This window comes from Mya arenaria, chromosome 13, assembly GCF_026914265.1.
Source record: "Mya arenaria isolate MELC-2E11 chromosome 13, ASM2691426v1".
Classification (NCBI taxonomy): Eukaryota; Metazoa; Mollusca; class Bivalvia; order Myida; family Myidae; genus Mya; species Mya arenaria.
Genome location: NC_069134.1, coordinates 10986360 through 11006716, shown reverse-complemented (window position 1 = coordinate 11006716; position 20357 = coordinate 10986360). Strand labels below are relative to the sequence as shown.

At 35.9% G+C, this 20357-nt stretch overlaps 1 protein-coding gene across 5 annotated transcripts in view; it reads left to right on the top strand.

The window, feature by feature from the left end:
* The first annotated feature begins 1045 nt into the window (after positions 1 to 1045).
* The window catches only part of LOC128213143 (phosphatase and actin regulator 2-like), a 54096-nt gene continuing 34784 nt past the window's right edge, over positions 1046 to 20357 (top strand). Inside the window, exons 1-2 of one of the 5 annotated variants that reach the window (XM_052918680.1) lie at positions 1059 to 1183; positions 6217 to 6273. In XM_052918680.1, coding sequence (XP_052774640.1) covers positions 6246 to 6273 — 28 coding nt within the window. In that variant the 5' untranslated portion in view covers positions 1059 to 1183; positions 6217 to 6245. Of the gene's footprint in view, positions 1184 to 6216; positions 6274 to 14604; positions 14737 to 15237; positions 15261 to 15295; positions 15494 to 20357 lie in introns of those variants that run through there. The other 4 variants (XM_052918679.1, XM_052918682.1, XM_052918683.1 and 1 more) reach the window with 4 other exon arrangements.

The window sequence follows — 20357 nt, the reverse complement described above, 5'->3', positions numbered from 1 at the left end:
ACAATTTTGTTCCAGTGCCAAAGGAAACTTTCCATTGTGAGCATAGTCTCACAGTATATTCATTGCATTTCACGATTTCCGTTTGCAAAATATTTATTTGGGATACGACACATTGACGTATTGTTGCAATGTGTCATAAGAGTAATGAACACTATACTATATCTTTATATAGTGATAACATGTAAGAATGGTCTATACAATTATTATATATTTAATTATAATGATAAATGATTTGCTCTCCAACAGTGGAGGAATACTATAGATACTGCTGCTGCTCTTTCCAAGACAAAAATTAAAAAAAGTTGTAAAAATGGTTAATCTGTGAGAGTGCAGCTTTAATGTATTTAATGCATTGCATTTTTTGTTTCTAACATATTCATGTTTCCTGTTAAACAAGCAGATCGTTTAGGACCTTAGAGCACAGTGAAGATTGAAGATTATAGTCTTATTCATTTAAATGGTTTCTCAGTACCAACATATAAACTAAATAAAAACAATTACTTGTTGTAAGGATTGAATGGGCAACAATGAGTAAGGTTAATTGTGGTTCGAATGAACTAGACATCATAATCGTCAGTATGTACTTCCGTACGTATGTATGTATTTCAGCGACCTTGCGGTCAAGGAAAACCCGTGAAAGTGCAAGCACTTATTTCCAACGGGTTCCTTGGTTTTACTGAAGGCCGTACAGCACGCGGAAGAGACAGTGGTGGGATACAAGGAAGTCGGGTTTCGATAACGGCCTTGCTCTTATTCGAAGAGATCCCTTGGGTTTTTAACGTGCTCGGTGTAAAGCACCGATACACGGGGTACACTTTTCCACTCACTACTCTTTAAATTTAATCATCATCATCATCATCATATTTTCATCATCATCATCATCATCATCATCATCATCATCATCATCATCATCATCATCATCATCATCATCATCATCATCATCATCGTCATCATCATCATCTTTTCATCACCACCATCATCATTGTCGTCTTCGTCGCCAAAAATACTACTTTTCGGACGTAAATTTAATCGATATCAATTCGATAATGAAAATAAATCCGGAAGTCATTTCAAGAAATGGCCACCAAAACAGAAACCGTTGAAGAAAACACACGAAGTTTTAACAAAAACAGTAATTTAGAAGTCTCTTCAGTAAAAGTCGGCACGCCGAAAACGCTATTCAGTAAGTATTTAAGTCCTTTGTAGGAAATATTTTAAACGCCAACCTCTAAATTAGGTTTGCTTAAACAAATAAAATCCACCGATATGATGGCTAACGCTCTTTTAGCTTAAAATTTTTTGTTTGAATCTGCCCATCTGCATTTGCATGCTTGACATTGAGTTGAAATATGCAAAGCAAATGTAAAATTATTCATGCAACTTCATTTAACCTATCTGACAAGTTATTTCTGTTACATGTTCGCTGTACTTTATGCTGTACATGGAAGGACATTGGCAAAGTTACAAAATGTTCAAACAATTAAACATGCTACAAAGAATGTTTTTTTCCCATATCATTTTGTCATACTACTAGTCTTTTCTATGTCCGCCCGAACAATTTAAATTAACCAAATCATTCCACCTTGGAAGAAAGAGATTGAATTGTGCTTTAAATTTGAAAATGGGCCACTTGTGTTTACACTATGTTGTTGGTTTAAACAGTATTTATTCATATGATTTTAATATTTCAGCATATTACAAGTAAAGGTGTGCTTATATTCTCATCATGTTTGTGTTTTATAAACCTAATGTTTTTTTTTAAATATCTCCTTGATTAAATTTTAAAGTTTACAGTTCCATGGTTTTGCCCCATGTCCGTACTATTGGCAATTTCAGATTATTTAAGTGTATAGTTTGCCATTTATGGAGAATGGACAGTGGCATGGTGAAAAGAAAAAGTAGCAGCCTGTATTTGTATAGTGCCATTGGCAAAATTGCACAAAGTCATGAGCAGTTGACCATTCCTTTTCGGTGCTTTGAAAGATATCAATGTATGATATAATGGCAACTGAAAATTGGTAACTCAAGAAAGTTTTTATGCCCCAAAAGGTGGGCATATTAAATCAAACCGTCTGTACTTCACAGAGTGCATCCATCCATTATTTTTGTGTCTGGGCTGTAACTTTTGTCATGCACTGATGTCAAGCACACAAAAGTAATAAGTCATGAACAAGACCCATATCCTTACCTAAAGGTCAAGACTAAACCAAGAGGTTAATCATTATGGGCGATTTTAAGATAACTTTGCCAAGATGTTTGGCACATAAAGACGACATGTCGCATGAAAGACCCACATCAAACGGTAAAAGTCATGGTCATTTTTCAATGGAAGCCTGCATATATGCACATACATGTAGTATAGATGGTGGTGTCAGGGCTGCTACTTGCAAGGGGAAATTACTTGTTATGCAAGGGGGGGGGGTTGAAAAACTTGTCATGGATGTTCAGCACTCAAAACCAATTTCTCGCATGCAACATTCGAGTCCCTTCTCGTTTCGTCAAATAAAATGAATGACAGGGCATGAAAATTGTTGCAGGCAATTAAATAAATGGCAACCACCTATTCAAATGCAAAAGATATTCCCAAATTGCTAACAGGTCAATATTACGTCAGTTTGTTTTGGATCTCAACTGTCCTGAATTTGGATACTCATATTCAGATACAGCTCTCAAAATACCTACATACAGTACACCATGCGGAACTACCACTTTCCTCGGTGACTCGGAGGCGTTTTAATTTATCGCGGATATCCGCCGAGTACGCAACCTTTTTCCTCGCTAAATTTCGCCGATTTGCACCGAGTCAATCGTTTTCTATGAAGCGTTTTATTGCCGGTAGCGCCGTTGATCGTATCGATTTATTGACCTAATCGCGGAACTCCGCGTTTTGTGCATAGCTACTACAGTACATTGCTTCTGTTAAAAAGTATTAAATAATTAGATAATTAATTTTTCAAAGTACAGTCAGTTTCTTTTTAAAAACAATTATTGTAAATTTTCATCAGCATCGTCAAACAACTGTTGTTTTTCACATTATGTAATTAAACGATATACCATAGCGTGCGTTTGTGTTTGTTATTGTCATCTTTCTCTTACTATATTAAGGTGTTGAGAACTTAATTAGATTGGAGTAATGAAGGTGTTGAGAACTTTGTAGGTGTGAATATTTTTCGGTCATTATTTCTTAATTTGCATTTTACCACTTATTAACACTTATTAAATTATCCGTAGTTATCAATGGTTCTAAACTTATTTATTACGCATAAAAGTGTAAATCCTTCATCAAGTTAATTAAAATCCCATTAAACACCATTTTATACATGCATTGAAATGAATAACACATTCTATCGGCTTCAGATCAAACAGTCACACTGTGTGACGTCACAAAACTCACAGTTTTACCCACGAGGATCTCATGGAGAGCTTGTATATTGTTATGCAGGATTAATGTGTCTGAGTGGTGTTTTCGAATGTAACTTAAGTATTGCATTTCCAACTTTAATTCATCACATAAATTAGTTACCTATATCATTGAATGTGTTGACTTTTATTGATGATTCAATACGTATAACTGTACATAATTGCTTCTTACAGTCTATAAGTGTGGTACAAGTTTTAAAGTTTATTGGCAGATCGTTTTACAAAAATGTCATGTCTTTGTTTTCTTAATCCCTGTATTGCCCTTGTTGTTTAATCCTCCAATAAATATTTCACACTTCCTCTTGCTACATGCAATACATCGTTTAGGATGAGTATTTACTAATTAACACTAATTGTCAACAGTGGTGTATACGGTTAGGTAGATAGAGAGATAGATAATCTTCGTCTGTGAAACTTGGTAAGTGTGAAAGTTACGATTGATGTCCTTTGGATGTCCGAAAATTAGGTACGCAAAATAAATTATTTTTATAAATAAATACGGGTGTAGCAAAAAATATTAAATAAATTAAACAAAATTAGATACAGTGGGAGATTCTTATCGGTTTTCCTCCGAGTTTCGCGGTGTTTTTACCTCCGAGTAACGCGGCGATTGTAATTATAAGGTCCACTGATCAGCCTCGGTGGGTGAACGAATAAAAACGCCAAGGAAAGAGGGTTATGATCAATTGGATGTTGTGTCCGCGATGACCAAAATCCGCCGAGGAAAACAAAAAATGGTAGTTCCGCGTGGAGTGTACTGTAAGTCATAAAGAGAGTTATTAGTATGATTTAATAAGCTGCTTAAACAACAGTCTGTCAATAAAAGTTACGTATTATAATCCTGTTTGGAACTCGCTGTTTGGTCAAGAACAGGCAAGCGTCCTGGGAGTTTGATCATAGCAGACCTATTTCTTGCTATTGAAAATTTTTCATGTAGGAAAATACAAGGGCCCCGAGAGTTTAATCTTAACGCAATAGGATTTGTCGTACATGTTTTTTTATTTAAATAAATCGGCACAAATGGTAGCTACATATAGGCAACATGTCAGGTTCAAAACACTTGTCCTTCTCTCTGGGTGTCTCCAGTGCAAGTCCCATGTTTCTACCCTTTAGTTTATCCCAAACACATGAAGTTAGAAATCATGGGGTATTGCATATGCATGAAATATTATGCTTGTAGTTTAAGTTTCTTGTAGCTCTCTGAATGTAGGCATACACTTTAGATCTGTCTGGCACTCCAGGGACATTCATAAGTTAAGTGACAACTCTGGTTATCTACCTTGGAGGAAAGGGCCCTAGCATTTCATTTTTTGAAAAATAAAGTGTATGAATTCCAGCCAGAGAATTAAATTACCGTAGAATGCTACAATGTCTTTGGGGATGTGCATGATTTTAAAGAAAATTTCGTAAGGGAAGAGACCTACTATTGGCCTCTGCTGTTTTATATATAAGTATGAGAGAAATGATATGTTGTGAGTAGAACTTTTGCAGACATGTTCAAATCCGGGAAATATTTTATAAACTATTATTGTGTTAGCTGACACTTTTGCTATTGCATATCTCAACTAGTGCATTATGCATTATACCTGTACTTAATTTAAGCATACTTGTACTTTATATTACTATGCAGTAAAATTTGATACTACATGGTTCAAGGATTCATTTCTCCAGGAACTGCCATTTTTTATTGTCCAAATCTCATCCTTTTTTTGAAGGTTAAAATATGAAATATTCCTGCATCCACAAAAACAATTCGTAGAACTACCCTAGTGAAAATATGTCCAGGTAATAAAAACATCAGAATAATCATAATTTTTGTAGAGAAATGAAATAATTGGCAAGTATTCAAATGAAAGCAAATACGAATGAACAAACTGTTTGTGTTTAAAGCAATCTTATATAATTTAACTTCCTGCCAATTAAAATCAACCATGAATGTAGGTAAAGAGACTGTTTCCTGCTTTGGGTTGCAGGTCATGTGAAAAATAATAAGAATTGTAACTTACAAAATGAGCCGCAGTACAATATTGTTCTACATTATTTGTTTAAGGGTAACATGATACATTATCATAAGTTACTGTTTTCCTGAGAACATTTGTGTTTGTCACATTAAGTTTTCCCAGCTAATGACTGATAAGTTTTCCTTGCTAATGACTTAAAGTCTATCAGTGATCAAAATAGGCACAAACTTGCAAAATATTACCAGTAATTTTATATAGCCTGGTTTGTTGCAATTTCTTCAATTTAGAAGTCATGTTAGCTTTCTGGGCTCCTGATTAGATGATTGATGTATAAAAGTGATCTGTTAAACAGTTAAGTGTATCCAATCAATAGTATCTTTTTGATAATCAGTTTTAAATGAGGATGTTTTTATTTTAGTTTAATTTCAGCTGTTGAAAAAAATAAAATTGTATACTGTTTATATAAATATAATGATAAAGACAGAGAACACATCTTATTTTTATGTTCATTTGAAAGATTGTATTCACGATCCATTTTTTGTTTGGTGAGAAAGAATAAATCAAAAGTCCGAAAACACGCATTATAACACCATCTGATATGAAATGTTTGGTGATGGTCCACTTTTATCACAAGAAATTCAAATCTATTATTGCCACAAACTGATTATAAAAACACCTAAGTATTTCCCCATTATGCATGTGCAACACTGATAAGTTATTTTGATCTTGTTTCTAGATTTGCTGCTTGCAATTCTTGGTTTGAAATGCTGTAGCCTTAGACGTTTTGTTATTCTTCACTGGAACTGATCACTGCTTGCTTTTATTTGCCTTGTAGATTTTCAGCAACAATTGCAGGTCTAGAAAATGTTCAAATTTGGAAATCATAAGTCAGGTTAGTTTTTGCAAAGCTGCATATGCAGGCTGACATGCTTAGGAAGGCTCATCTCTCTGTGCATCTTTCCTTCTCTTCTGCGAAACAGATTTTTGTAACCAAAAAATATTATGTAGAAGCTGAGTAATTCCCCTAGTATAGCAGTTGTGAAACATCACTTGTATGGGTACATGTATGTGTATGGTATGTGTGCACTAAATTGTCCAGGTATGTGTACGTAGTACATGTTTACAATGACCTGGGGAAGTGATTTATGAGAGTATCACCAAGCCTACAAGTACAAGTTTAATATGAAACTTCACAAACAACTTTGAAACCTAAGGCCAAAATTGAAAAAGGATATTGTTTTGGGTTACCTGCTTCTCAATATGCCATTCTGTAGAAAATTGATAGGAAATCAAATTGAAACCGCAAAAAAAATTGAGTCTGGCTGATTTCAGCGAGGTGCCCATAAACAAACTGTTTTTTTCTCAGGATAACCTCATTGCAACTTTCACATGCACAAGTACATGAACATAGGTTGTTTCGCGACATCTCTGATTTTTAACATGAGACATGTACGCTTATATGTAAAATGGAATTTGATGCTTCCAATATGTATATGAATTCCTGAATTGAAGAAGTTGAAAGAAATGAGTCTTCTGTGTCAGTTAAAAAGGCCAGAGTTGAAACCCAGCAGACTTTACATGTATATTCTTTAGTACTCTGCTTAATTCTCTCTGCACTTCCTTACACAGTCTCAATACTGTACTTGCATGTGTGCATGCACATGTATACTTGTAAACAGCCATATTTGCTCGAACCATCTTAATTCCCTTATAACAGGATCAAGCTAAGCATGCCATTTTTGGTTTGGTATAATTTGTTTTATATTCTCATTTTGAGGAGTTCTGAGACTTAAACAGAAAATATAACTTTGTGATATGGCCCTAAACTAAACCAAAAGAATCAAGTTAAAGTAAGTCATTGTCTAAATGAAATAAGAAACCTATGCTTGTTCATTTAAGATTTTTCTAGAAATTAGTGCCAATTAAAATTAATAACTGACTCAAGGCGCACTATGTAGGATGATTTTGATGGAAAGAAACATTTATAAAGGCTAATATTTTGTATCTGCAAACGAGTCATATATCCTGTTTTTATCATTTAAGTCAAAATAATACATTGAAATTAAATTATTAATTTTTCATCAACTTATAATAATCCTATCCCTAACCCTGTGCGCCTTGAGGCCTTCATTAGATCATGCTTGCTCTCCAATGAAATTTTCTTCTTTGTAACAATTTTAGCTTTATCTTTTTAAACTGCATGATAAAACGTTTGAAATTCAATGGGGAATCTGAGTAAAATGTGTGTGGGTGGAACTCCTCCATGTGTTTATTATCTGTACAAAATTTGAACAAGATCCTTAAGATTACATTCTGTTAAAGTTTGTGCATGCATGCATGTTGCTTTCAAATATCTTTATTTCCAACTGTATACTGGCACATAAAATAGCTAGCACAAAGAAAATATAATGCTTGTATTATAGTTAGCCGCTGAAAATTAACACTCTTTAATGTTATTATAGAACTGCTAGTTGTGTATTATTATAACTTTACCAAATCCAGACATAACTATTTGACGATAGTCTTAAATTATAACAAGAACAAATGCAGATATTTAAAAACAATAATTTTGGACCAAGCCTGACAGACACTTTACCAGTGCCATGCTTGTGGGCTCATTCTGATTTCGACCACTGTTTTTGATGACTCAGCAGTCTTTGACAACCCCTTTGTCTTGAGGGTTCCCATGAGTCAACACTATTGAGTTGTGTAAATACTTTCAATTAGAGGCTGGTTAGATGACTCCCAGCAGTTTTGCATGACTCTTGTGTGTGTTTTCTTTTTTCAATTTAACATTTTTCTTGTCTGCACAAACAGCAGTTGACCTGCTTTAATTAGATCGTTTTAGCAGCTTTTTTTGTTTCAGCCGCATTGTTAAGTTCATTTAGGAGGTCAGGAATGTTTTGCAGGTTGTTAGTGGTCAGGAAGTTATTAAGATGGACTTTGAATGCTGAGTGGGATGCAGATACTTATTGCTATTTAAGGCAATATTTCGCTTATTCTGTACTTGCTATGTGAATACTTCCAGTATGTAAGTTACTAATTGGGGTTATTATTGGATTAAAACAATGTAGGAATGCATGATTAAACAGTGAACTATGAGACAATGAAACATGAGTAAGCTCCCTGAAGGTCTAGTTTCACTTTTAAGTGTTAATGTCGAACTTGGTACCAGTTATTTTGTGAAGTATTTGTGAGCTGTATTACTGAAATGGACTTTTATACTTACCTTTCTTCAAAGCTGTCAGGTATGTTTCTTTCATGATTTGGATATAAATGGATTATTTTTGTATAATTGAACCTAAATCAAGATTACATGACAGTTTTTATATTAATTTTAATTGAAGAAAATGATAGTTAAATCTCCTTTTTCTGTTGGATGTTTTGAAAGAGATTTGTTTCCCTTGGATATTGGAATAAAGCTGATGTTCAACGTTCAGTGTATATAGTGAGGACTGAACTTTATAATGTAAGAAAAATGGTAACACTTTGACATTACTTTAAAGTTAATAAATGTAGTACAGTTCTAGGTGACATAAAGTTACTCAGCATTATTTTACTTTGTAATTTTTAAATATAAAATGCAATTCGCAGGCTTATACAATGCAACTCAGTTGTTACTTATCATAGAAAAGAAAGGTGTAACAACTGCCATGTGCTAATCCCTACAATGGGTTCATTTTTCATGAACTTGTAATTTCATTGTTTTCAGGCAATCTGCCTTGACATGGTTAAGGCATTACCTATTACTTGATACCGGGTATATTGTTTGGAACATTTCTTCCTCAGAATGAAGATATAAATGCCTAATATTTTTTTTAAACTACTGTAACCTGTCAAGATTGACAGGTTAAGAGTTCATTTTAATGTTGTTTGAGTTTGGAATGGTTGAACAGAGTATTAGAGTAAATTCAACCTATGTAATTATTTAAACTGATATGAAAAATATCCCAATTCCTGGAGTTCCCAAAATATTGAGTAAAAAACCCAAAACATGTACATGCATGTCTTACATTCAATCAATCTGATTAGATATTTGTGGCATGTGCATAAAATAGTATAATAATATTGTATTATATAATCCATTATCATACTTCCAACTAATAATATTGTATTATATAATCCATTATCATACTTCCAACTAATGCATGGAATGATATTTTTTCCATTCCCAAAATTCTGTTGTTAATTAATTAACTAACTTAACAAAAGTTGAGATGTCAACAGGACTAAACCAAATTGAAGGTTTAATTGTGTCACAATTTTTGCTTAACTGTGGCACTGTTGTTTTTCCACCCTGCAACATTTTATCGATGATGGAGAGAGACCCAGTGCTGATGGTGGAGTCGATGATGGTGATTTCTGTGTTTTGTAATCAATGAATTCATATTGCAACCCTGTCTTATGAACATTCCCTGATGAATATGGTATAATCAGGGAAAAAATCAATCTCTGGGAGTTCATTTGTCTCTGATCAATTAAGCCATGTGTCCTTGAATCAGTCTGATAAATAAACAACCGTTCTACACTTGTTAAGTAATAAAATATAAACGTAAAAATGATACAGTTGATAAACAGCTATTCGTAACACTGTTTATTAGAAATTATCGCTATTTCGAAATTATTTTTCGGTCCCGATTTTATTCTTTCTTTGATGAAATTTTTAATCTTTAATCCGAAATCGCTAATCTGAAAAAAATCTCTATTTCCGATTTGATATTTCACACCTAGGTACGTTTTTATCAATCCTTATTTCAAACTCGATCATTTCATAGTTTTTCTCACCATGCTTGGAATTCACTTGGGGTCGGCTTGAGGTGACAATGGAGCACAATAAGTGCTCTTTAAAGAATGACATTGAGCATGCGTATGTTACAAACATTGATGTCAGAAAATGAGCGATTCATTTGGGTTGTGTGTATATAATAGTTTAAGCTCGAAATTCACCTTTTATTTATACCGGCATGGGAAAACCCAGTCATTTGAATTCTGGGCTATATATACTGCTGGTAATAACACAACCTGAATCTCATTCAAAAAAAGTCAATCTCATCAGAATTGATCGCCGCATTGCTCACTCGAACCCCTACTAAACTAACCGGAGAAGGGCCCGATAACCAACTGTGCTATGTTCCGAATGCATACATGCACTGCTTTTTGTCATTTTGTTTTAAAAGATTAATGTTGTTTTAAAAAGGAAGTTTAATAACAAATTATTTGTCATTTATTAAACAATAATTTAACAAACATGTTTACAATAAATCACTTAGAAGGAATGTATCGTATAGGTAACGTGTAAACGACATTGCAATCTTCACATCATCTATAATTCGAGAACGCGAATGGTGTCATTTTCTGAAAATTGTTTATCAGAAATATTGCTATTTCAAAATAAATTTTTGGGTCGCTACGATTTCGGATTTATGGTGTTCGACTGTATTTGAAATTTTAAAAAAGATTTCTTTAACTACAGTACAGCAGTCTTTAAAAAAAGTGTTTGTTAGGAACATTATCTGGAATTTGTGAATCTTGGGTCAATTACAGGCAGTTAGTCTAGATCACCTTGTTTAGAGAGATGGAGTTGGGGAATTACGGGCAACTAGTCAACACCAGCTCTATTATCACCTTGTTTAGAGAGATGGAGTTGGGGAATTACAGGCAACTAGTCAACACCAGCTCTATATCACCTTGTTTAGAGAGATGGAGTTGGGGAATTACGGGCAAATAGTCAACACCAGCTCTATATCACCTTGTTTAGAGAGATGGAGTTGGGGAATTACGGGCAACTAGTCAACACCAGCTCTATGTCACCTTGTTTAGAGAGATGGAGTTGGGGAATTACGGGCAACTCATCAACACCTGCTCTATGTCACCTTGTTTAGAGAGATGGAGTTGGGGAATTACGGGCAACTAGTCAACACCAGCTCTATATCACCTTGTTTACAGAGATGGAGTTGGGGAATTATGGGCAACTCATCAACACCAGCTCTATATCACCTTGTTTAGAGAGATGGAGTTAGGGAATTACGGGCAACTAATCAACACCAGCTCTATATCACCTTGTTTAGAGTGGTGGAGTTGGGAAATTACGGGCAACTTATCAACACCTGCTCTATAACACCTTGTTTAGAGAGATGGAGTTGGGGAATTACGGGCAACTAGTCAACACCAGCTCTATATCACCTTGTTTAGAGAGGTGGAGTTGGGGAATTACGGGCAATTAATCAACACCAGCTCTATATCACCTTGTTTAGAGAGGTGGAGTTGGGGAATTACGGGCAACTAATCAACACCAGCTCTATAACACCTTGTTTAGAGAGATGGAGTTGGGGAATTACGGGCAACTAGTCAACACCAGCTCTATATCACCTTGTTTAGAGAGATGGAGTTGGGGAATTACGGGCAACTCATCAACACCTGCTCTATGTCACCTTGTTTAGAGAGATGGAGTTGGGGAATTACGGGCAACTAGTCAACACCAGCTCTATATCACCTTGTTTACAGAGATGGAGTTGGGGAATTACGGGCAACTAGTCAACACCAGCTCTATATCACCTTGTTTAGAGAGATGGAGTTAGGGAATACCGGGCAACTGATCAACACCAGCTCTATATCACCTTGTTTAGAGTGGTGGAGTTGGGGAATTACGGGCAACTTATCAACACCAGCTCTATAACACCTTGTTTAGAGAGATGGAGTTAGGGAATTACGGGCAATTAATCAACACCAGCTCTATATCACCTTGTTTAGAGAGGTGGAGTTGGGGAATTACGGGCAACTAATCAACACCAGCTCTATAACACCTTGTTTAGAGAGATGGAGTTGGGGAATTACGGGCAACTAATCAACACCTGCTCTATATCACCTTGTTTAGAGAGATGGAGTTAGGGAATTACGGGCAATTAATCAACACTAGGTCTATATCACCTTGTTTAGAGAGGTGGAGTTGGGGAATTACGGGCAATTAATCAACACCAGCTCTGTATCACCTTGTTTAGAGAGATGGAGTTGGGGAATTACGGGCAACTAATAAACACCTGCTCTATTATCACCTTGTTTAGAGTGATTGAGTTAGGGAATTACGGGCAATTAATCAACACCAGCTCTATATCACCTTGTTTAGAGAGGTGGAGTTGGGGAATTACGGGCAACTAATCAACATCAGCTCTATATCACCTTGTTTAGAGAGGTGGAGTTGGGGAATTACGGGCAACTAATCAACACCAGCTCTATATCACCTTGTTTAGAGTGATGGAGTTAGGGAATTACAGGCAATTAATCAACTCCAGCTCTATATCACCTTGTTTAGAGAGATGGGGTTAGGGAATTACAGGCAATTAGTTCAGACCAGCTCTTTATCACCTTGTTTAGAGAGGTGGAGTTGGGGAATTACGGGCAACTTATCAACACCAGCTCTATATCACCTTGTTTAGAGTGATGGAGTTAGGGAATTACAGGCAACTAATCAACACCAGCTCTATATCACCTTGTTTAGAGAGATGGAGTTGGGGAATTACGGGCAACTTATCAACACCAGCTCTATATCACCTTGTTTAGAGAGGTGGAGTTAGGGAATTACAGGCAACTAATCAACACCAGCTCTATATCACCTTGTTTAGAGAGATGGAGTTAGGGAATTACAGGCAACTTATCAACACCAGCTCTATATCACCTTGTTTAGAGAGGTGGAGTTAGGGAATTACAGGCAACTTATCAACACCAGCTCTATATCACCTTGTTTAGAGAGGTGGAGTTAGGGAATTACAGGCAACTTATCAACACCAGCTCTATATCACCTTGTTTAGAGAGATGGAGTTAGGGAATTACAGGCAACTAATCAACACCAGCTCTATATCACCTTGTTTAGAGAGGTGGAGTTAGGGAATTACAGGCAACTTATCAACACCAGCTCTATATCACCTTGTTTAGAGAGGTGGAGTTAGGGAATTACAGGCAACTAATCAACACCAGCTCTATATCACCTTGTTTAGAGAGGTGGAGTTAGGGAATTACAGGCAACTTATCAACACCAGCTCTATATCACCTTGTTTAGAGAGATGGAGTTAGGGAATTACAGGCAACTAATCAACACCAGCTCTATATCACCTTGTTTAGAGAGGTGGAGTTGGGGAATTACGGGCAACTAGTCAACACCAGCTCTATATCACCTTGTTTAGAGAGGTGGAGTTGGGGAATTACGGGCAACTTATCAACACCAGCTCTATATCACCTTGTTTAGAGTGATGGAGTTAGGGAATTACAGGCAACTAATCAACACCAGCTCTATATCACCTTGTTTAGAGAGATGGAGTTGGGGAATTACGGGCAACTAGTCAACACCAGCTCTAAATTATTATGGGCATTTAGTCAACACCAGCTCTTTATCATCTTGTTCAGAGAGATGGAGTTAGGAAACATGAGCATTTAGTCAACACCAGCTCTATATCACTTTGTTTAGAGAGATGGAGTTACGGAAGTAGGAGCATTTAGCCAACACCAGCTCTATATCACCTTGTTTAAAGAGGTGTTTTCTGGCCTTTAGTTTCTATCCTCTTCTTGAACTGTGTTTAATCAATGTTTTAATGTCTGCATTAATGAACAAATGGATCTGGGTTCCTGTAATGGTTATTTTAAAACATTTCTAGTTGTTTACTGCCTGTCTTTGCGGAGGAGTGCCATTGTCCGAAATTGGTTCAACCACTTAATCATGTTGATATTAGAATGAAGTTTAATACAAATATTGGTTTCATCTGTAAATAGGGGAAATTCCACAGGTATCTTTCAATTTAAAATGCGGTAAACTACCTGGCATGGTTTTAAGGACAGTGGCTAATAATGCCATGTTCACATTGATTTATAGACTTTTGACATGATTTGTGACTAGATTGAATGGACAATAGAAGCAAAACTTAAAAGTTGGCCATTTATCTTTCAACTTAAATCATGGCATGTGCAGCTGTATATTTTGGATTTATTTTAAAGCATTTATTATGATGTTACATCAGTGGTTTATTATGTTGGAAGTTTGTGAGATGTGCTAATGGGATCAATACTGTTCAGGACCCACACGGAGGTCTAGGACTCATTGTTGGATACAGTACTTTGACTATCAGGTTCCAGCTTTTACAAGATCAAAAATAAAAGAAACCATCAAGAATATCCTTGGTGGTTCTATTTTACTGTATTGTGGCTAGAATATGGTTTACATAATGTAGATGTGAATTTTGTGTTTCTAAACAGTGTTAAGTGTTTAAAAGCTGATGTGAATGGTCAGATCAGTCACATGTGCAAACTGCCTCAGGGACTTTGTATCTACATAAATATCAGGATGAATCGCCCGTCTCCAACGAGTTTGGTAAGAAAATATCAAGTTTCTGATGTTGTATTGAAATGGCAGAATTTGATATGATACTTTTCCACTTGTCTGGCTTTCAAATGGTTAGTATGGGTAAAAGTTTTGAAACTTTAAACATTCGATTGAAGAACATTTATACATCACTATGTTAAATTTATTTGTTCAGTTTAATGAAGTTTTGGTATGCATGTGTCATAGTTTTGTTCAAATTGGCTTTGTCAGTGAAATGAATGTTGACATACTATCTTGAAGGTTTAATTGATAGGTCGTTAATTATCCTCAAGTTACAGTGGTTACTGAAAGAGTTACTTTTGAGGTATTGTTAAAGTAAGGAGTACAAACTGTATTCAAATGGGTTTTTAGGCAGGTAAATAGGGAATAGTGGATGATTTGAAATACAGATGAGGAATACTTACTTGGCAAATGGTGCATCTTTCTACAAAGAAGATAACACTATAGAAACTCCAGTGTAATACTATCATCAATTTTATACTAATCTTTCAGAAATCTCTTTTCATTTCAAGGTAAAGTTTACATTGTTTGTTATTGTACTCTCAGTGTAAGTTGTGTGGATAGCTGATATGGATGTAAGCTGCATACTGAAATGTGAAAACTGTGCCTCACTTTGCTTCTAGTGAAGTTTATAGGTTGACATTTACAACTTAACATATAAAGAAAAATGACAGCCTGATGTTCAGCATATTTTAAGTTGGAATATAACTTAGGTTTTTAATGCGATTGAGGAGAAAGAAAAAAGGTAAAATCTAATTACTTTACTTCATCACCAAAGATGCTACTTTCTATAAGTGTAACATTATGTATGATGTGACATTTTCATCATTTTGACAGGACTCATATTCATGACTGCCGTTAAAGCAATTGGCCTTAGCCCTGAGGGAAGAAACATGTACAGCATGAATACAATAAATTGATAATAAATAGATATTCCTAAAATATTTTAATGACTGTGTCATCATTATAATTAGGGCTTTTATAAGCTGGCAACTTGCCAGTCAGAACCTATTTTGACCCTGTCCTATCAGTAACAGAAAATCAGTCATTGAAATAAAACTTTTGGATAAACAAGCCCAAATTCTTAAAAAATTGCTTGGCATCAAATTTGTCAACAAGCCCTGCTATATAAAATTCAGAATTTGAGCAAGCCCGAAATGTTTTTACCAGTGCAGGGCTTGCAGGCTTGTGTTAATTTTGACCACTGGAAAATGGCTAAAAAATTGGTCCGAAAATAGTTCTTTTTTTCTCAATTTAGGTCCAAAACAGTGAAGTCAGTAAAAAATGTAGAAATTGTAATATTCACACAGTGTTTGTCATTCACACATCCCCAAATACCAGGGAACATCTTGGCGATATGCTCGATAACTTCTGTGTTAAGGGTCTTTGTTTAATGACTGTTCTGTTTTAATTACATCCAAGAGATGATGAAATTGCCGTCTTTTCTCATGTAAACAATAATTATTGTCACACTTTTGGTATGAGGAGCTAAATTCATAATTCAAGGATGTCATTGTTAATCCGCGAAAGCCATAACATTTCGAATTCATTAACCTAGTCTAGGGTTTTAGCTAAAGAGTTATGGAAGGGTGCTGCAACCTGTCCTTTTTTGGTAGCACCCTTCTGCCCTGATGGAGACCAGTCGGAGCTCCCTTCTGTCTTCATATAATTAAATGCTAACGATTGTCAAGTTTTTTTTGGGTTTTTTTTATTAAAACTAACAATAAAATTATAAATGTATACATTTGTCTGTTGAAACCTAATATTAATTCAATAAAACACAATTCCTAATATTTCTGTCAAATTCATAATTTTTTTCACAGTCTGTTGCCCTTTTTCTCCGTTAGCACCCTGTCCCTTTTCTGCAGCACCTTGTTCTTTTTAAAACCTGGCTAAAACCCTATAGTTGTGCCCTTATTACAGGATATCAACAGTGACATACTTGATTAACTGCAGAGACTGCTGGCAGAGTGCGCTGCTTACACCATTTTAAGAAAATATTATGAAATGTGGCCTTTTTTTGCAAATGGCGACCATGGTGATTGCCAGTGGGAACCCTTACTCATGTAAGATATATTCATAGTAAAAGAACCATTTTGTGTCCAATTCAATGAATTTATCGTCTAACCTTTTCCTTCCGGATGTCAGTCGACCGAAGAATTATGATCATTATGAGAAACACTGCAGAAACTAAAAAAGAATCTCATTTAAAATTAATTTTGTTTGAATTGCAATATAAATCGGCTATGATGGCTCTACAAAGCATTACTTTCAAATTACCTTATAGTGCAAAACTATTCACAGAATACACATCGAGAAAATGTGTGACATAATTCTTTGTACATTTTTAAAATTCAACTTTGGAACCGGCCTGTTATACTATTTTAAAAATAAAAATGAGGTCGGGGTGGATGGGCCCTTACCGATTAAGATATTCTTTCTACTATTTTATTGTTCATTTTTGTTGTGTCTCAATGGTGAAAAACAACGCCTGATTATTATTAAGGCATCATATTTAATAATTGGAATCACACTATATAGCTGCCACTTAGTAATAGAGGTTTGGGGGAAATGGAAATGGAAGTTGGCTGACACAAAACATCTGGTGAAATGTATATAAATTAGCTGTCATTTGATGCTAACATTCTTATCCTGAGAGCAACAGATAGAACACAGTTCATGAGATACTTAAACATGGTAGAATTGGAATAATTCTCAAATTATTGGCTGTCTATATTGATTTCTGTAGTAAATTATTGACTTCCAGATCACTCTGACATCAACTGGTGGGGTAACTGCTAGAAGGATCTAAGTCCTCCTATATATTAATGTTGCTTGGTAACCTCTGGCATTAAGCACACACACAGGTGTTCAATATGTCTTATTTCCAGACAAATTTCAGAATTGTTTTTTTTTCATCATCTGCCTGAAGGTGCCTTCCAGTGTGTGTTAAAGCTTTGCTTATCAATTTCTTTCTGGAGATACTCTTTAAAGACCCTTGATGCAGGATTTTTAGGCATTCGGTGCATTAAAACTAGATAAAATAAGGTGAGTTGTTTTGATGGGAGTAGTGATGATCATTTAGAGCTGGGTAGTGGTAGTCAACTGGCGCATTGAGAGATGACAATTAGGAAGCAGGTGGTCAGATGACATGATGGAAGAGGTGATCAATTCCAGCATGGAAAGCAGGGGTCAGATGATGTTGGAATTGATGACCATTTGCAGTGTGTACAGCAGTGGTCAGCATGCATGTTGTAAGAAGTGATCAGTTGCAGCCTGGAAAGCAGTGGTCATCTGGCATGTCAGAAGAGGTGATCAGTTGCAGCCTAGAAAGCAGTGGTCAGCTGGCATGTCGGAAGTTGTGATCAGTTGCAGCGTAGAAAGCAGTGGTCAGCTGGCACGTCGGATATGGTGATCAGTAGGTACCTGGAAAGCAGTAGTCAGCTGGCATGTTGGAAAAAGGTGATCAGTTGGTGCCTGTAGCATTAGTAGTGGCGGTCATCTTGAGTATTAGTAGTGGTGGTCATCTTGAGCATTAGTAGTGGCGGTCATCTTGAGCATTAGAAGTGGCGGTCATCTTGAGCATTAGTAGTGGCGGTCATCTTGAGCATTAGTAGTGGTGGTCATCTTGAGCATTAGTAGTGGCGGTCATCTTGAGTATTGGTAGTGGTGGTCATCTTGAGCATTGGTAGTGGCAGTCATCTTGAGCATTGGTAGTGGCGGTCACCTTGAGCATTGGTAGTGGCGGTCATCTTGAGCATTGGTAGTGTTTTGGTATGCAAACGAATGGCAAAATTGATATTCGAATATTCGGTAATTCTTTCGATCGAATATTTGAATATTCGATTACCAAAATGAATCTTTAAGGAGTTGTAGTTAACTATTATTATTCGCTTTAGTTATAGACGGGGTCTTTATACCCTTCTTTTTCATAGCCGTTACTCGCGACGGATCCTGATTCTTCCCTTAATTAGCCCCTGAAATTATTATCCCAACAAAAGGAAATACATTTTGAACAATAAAAAAACAAAATCAATAATTTCAATTCCACTGTATTCATAACATTATTTGTAAATAATGCAAAATCAGACCGGCAATGACCATACATTCCCCGTTTAATGACGTTATCAGGTAACGGAGGGGTTTTCTGTATGACGCGCAGCCTCGTTCTGGGATTGACCTTTATTAAATATAATCTTGGAATAAAACAATTCGGGAACTAGTAAAATAATAAAACTCTAACAAGCGTTGATTTTGACTCAACTATTGTACACCAATACAGGAAATGAATCCTAAATGAAACATACAGTTACATTTCAAAGCATGAACGATATATTGAAACACGGAAAACAGTTTGTGAGCAGAACATCGCAGTCATATTGTCACGGCGATTTGAAATATATTGCACTCCATTGGAAGCTAAGACAACAAATTGGTGTGTAGGCCGATCCCCAATGCCCTTAATTGGCCTCGTCACTTAATTTCACCGAAAACATTTGAAACTTGTTTTATGTCACTTGTCAAATAGCCAGTTATTGTTAATTGACTGTTAAGATGAGACAAACAAATTTTATACACATCAACACAGATGTAGGCAAAAGGTTTGTTATTTTATTTATTCAAGAAAAAAACCATCGAATACTAGAATATCGATTTTGACATTTGAATACCAAAAGTTCGATCAAATATTTGAATATTCGAATATCCGTTTGCATCCTTAGTAGTGTTAGATGTTGAAGATGCGGCTCGTGCATAAGCTACCGTATATGAAGATAGATGTGATTCATGATGTACAAGGTAAGGAGATAAAGATGATGGTGATGGCGGTATAACTAATCATGCATGCCACAATTTTGATGAAACTAAGGAGAATAAGATGGTTGACGTGCTAATGCTGCTGATGAGGATAATACTGAAGCTCATGAAACTCGGTTACTGAGCGATATGTTGAGCAATTTTTAGTTTCTGCCCACTAACTAAAAATTGCTCAACATACCGCTCAGTAACCGAGTATAGTGTACATATTTCCGCTTAGCTTCGGCTAGGTTTTATAAAATTGATATGAAAATAACAAACTTACAGCGATAATCATTTCCGAATCGAGCGGTATTTTGCTTCACGTTATAACAAAATGTGACATCACAAACCACGTGGTATGTCCACACTGAAGTTGTAATTGTCAGAATCAGTTTTTTATACGCCCATCTTACGATGGCCTTATTATGGGAACACCCATGGCGGGCAGGCGGGCGGGCGGCTCCACAATGTTGTCCGCTCTCTAACTTGAACATTTCTCATCCAATTTCCACCAAACTTCATGAAAGTGTTTGTTGGTGAAATATCTAGGTTAAGTTCGATAACCAGCCAAATCGCTCTAGGCACTCCAGAGTTATGGCCCCCTGAATTTGTCTATTGGGCGGGCGGGCGGGCGGCTCCACAATGTTGTCCGCTCTCTAACTTGAACATTTCTCATCCAATTTCCACCAAACTTCATGAAAGTGTTTGTTGGTGAAATATCTAGGTCAAGTTCGATAACCAGCCAAATCGCTTTAGGCACTCCAGAGTTATGGCCCCCTGAATTTGTCAAAATTAGCCATTTTAGCTTTGTC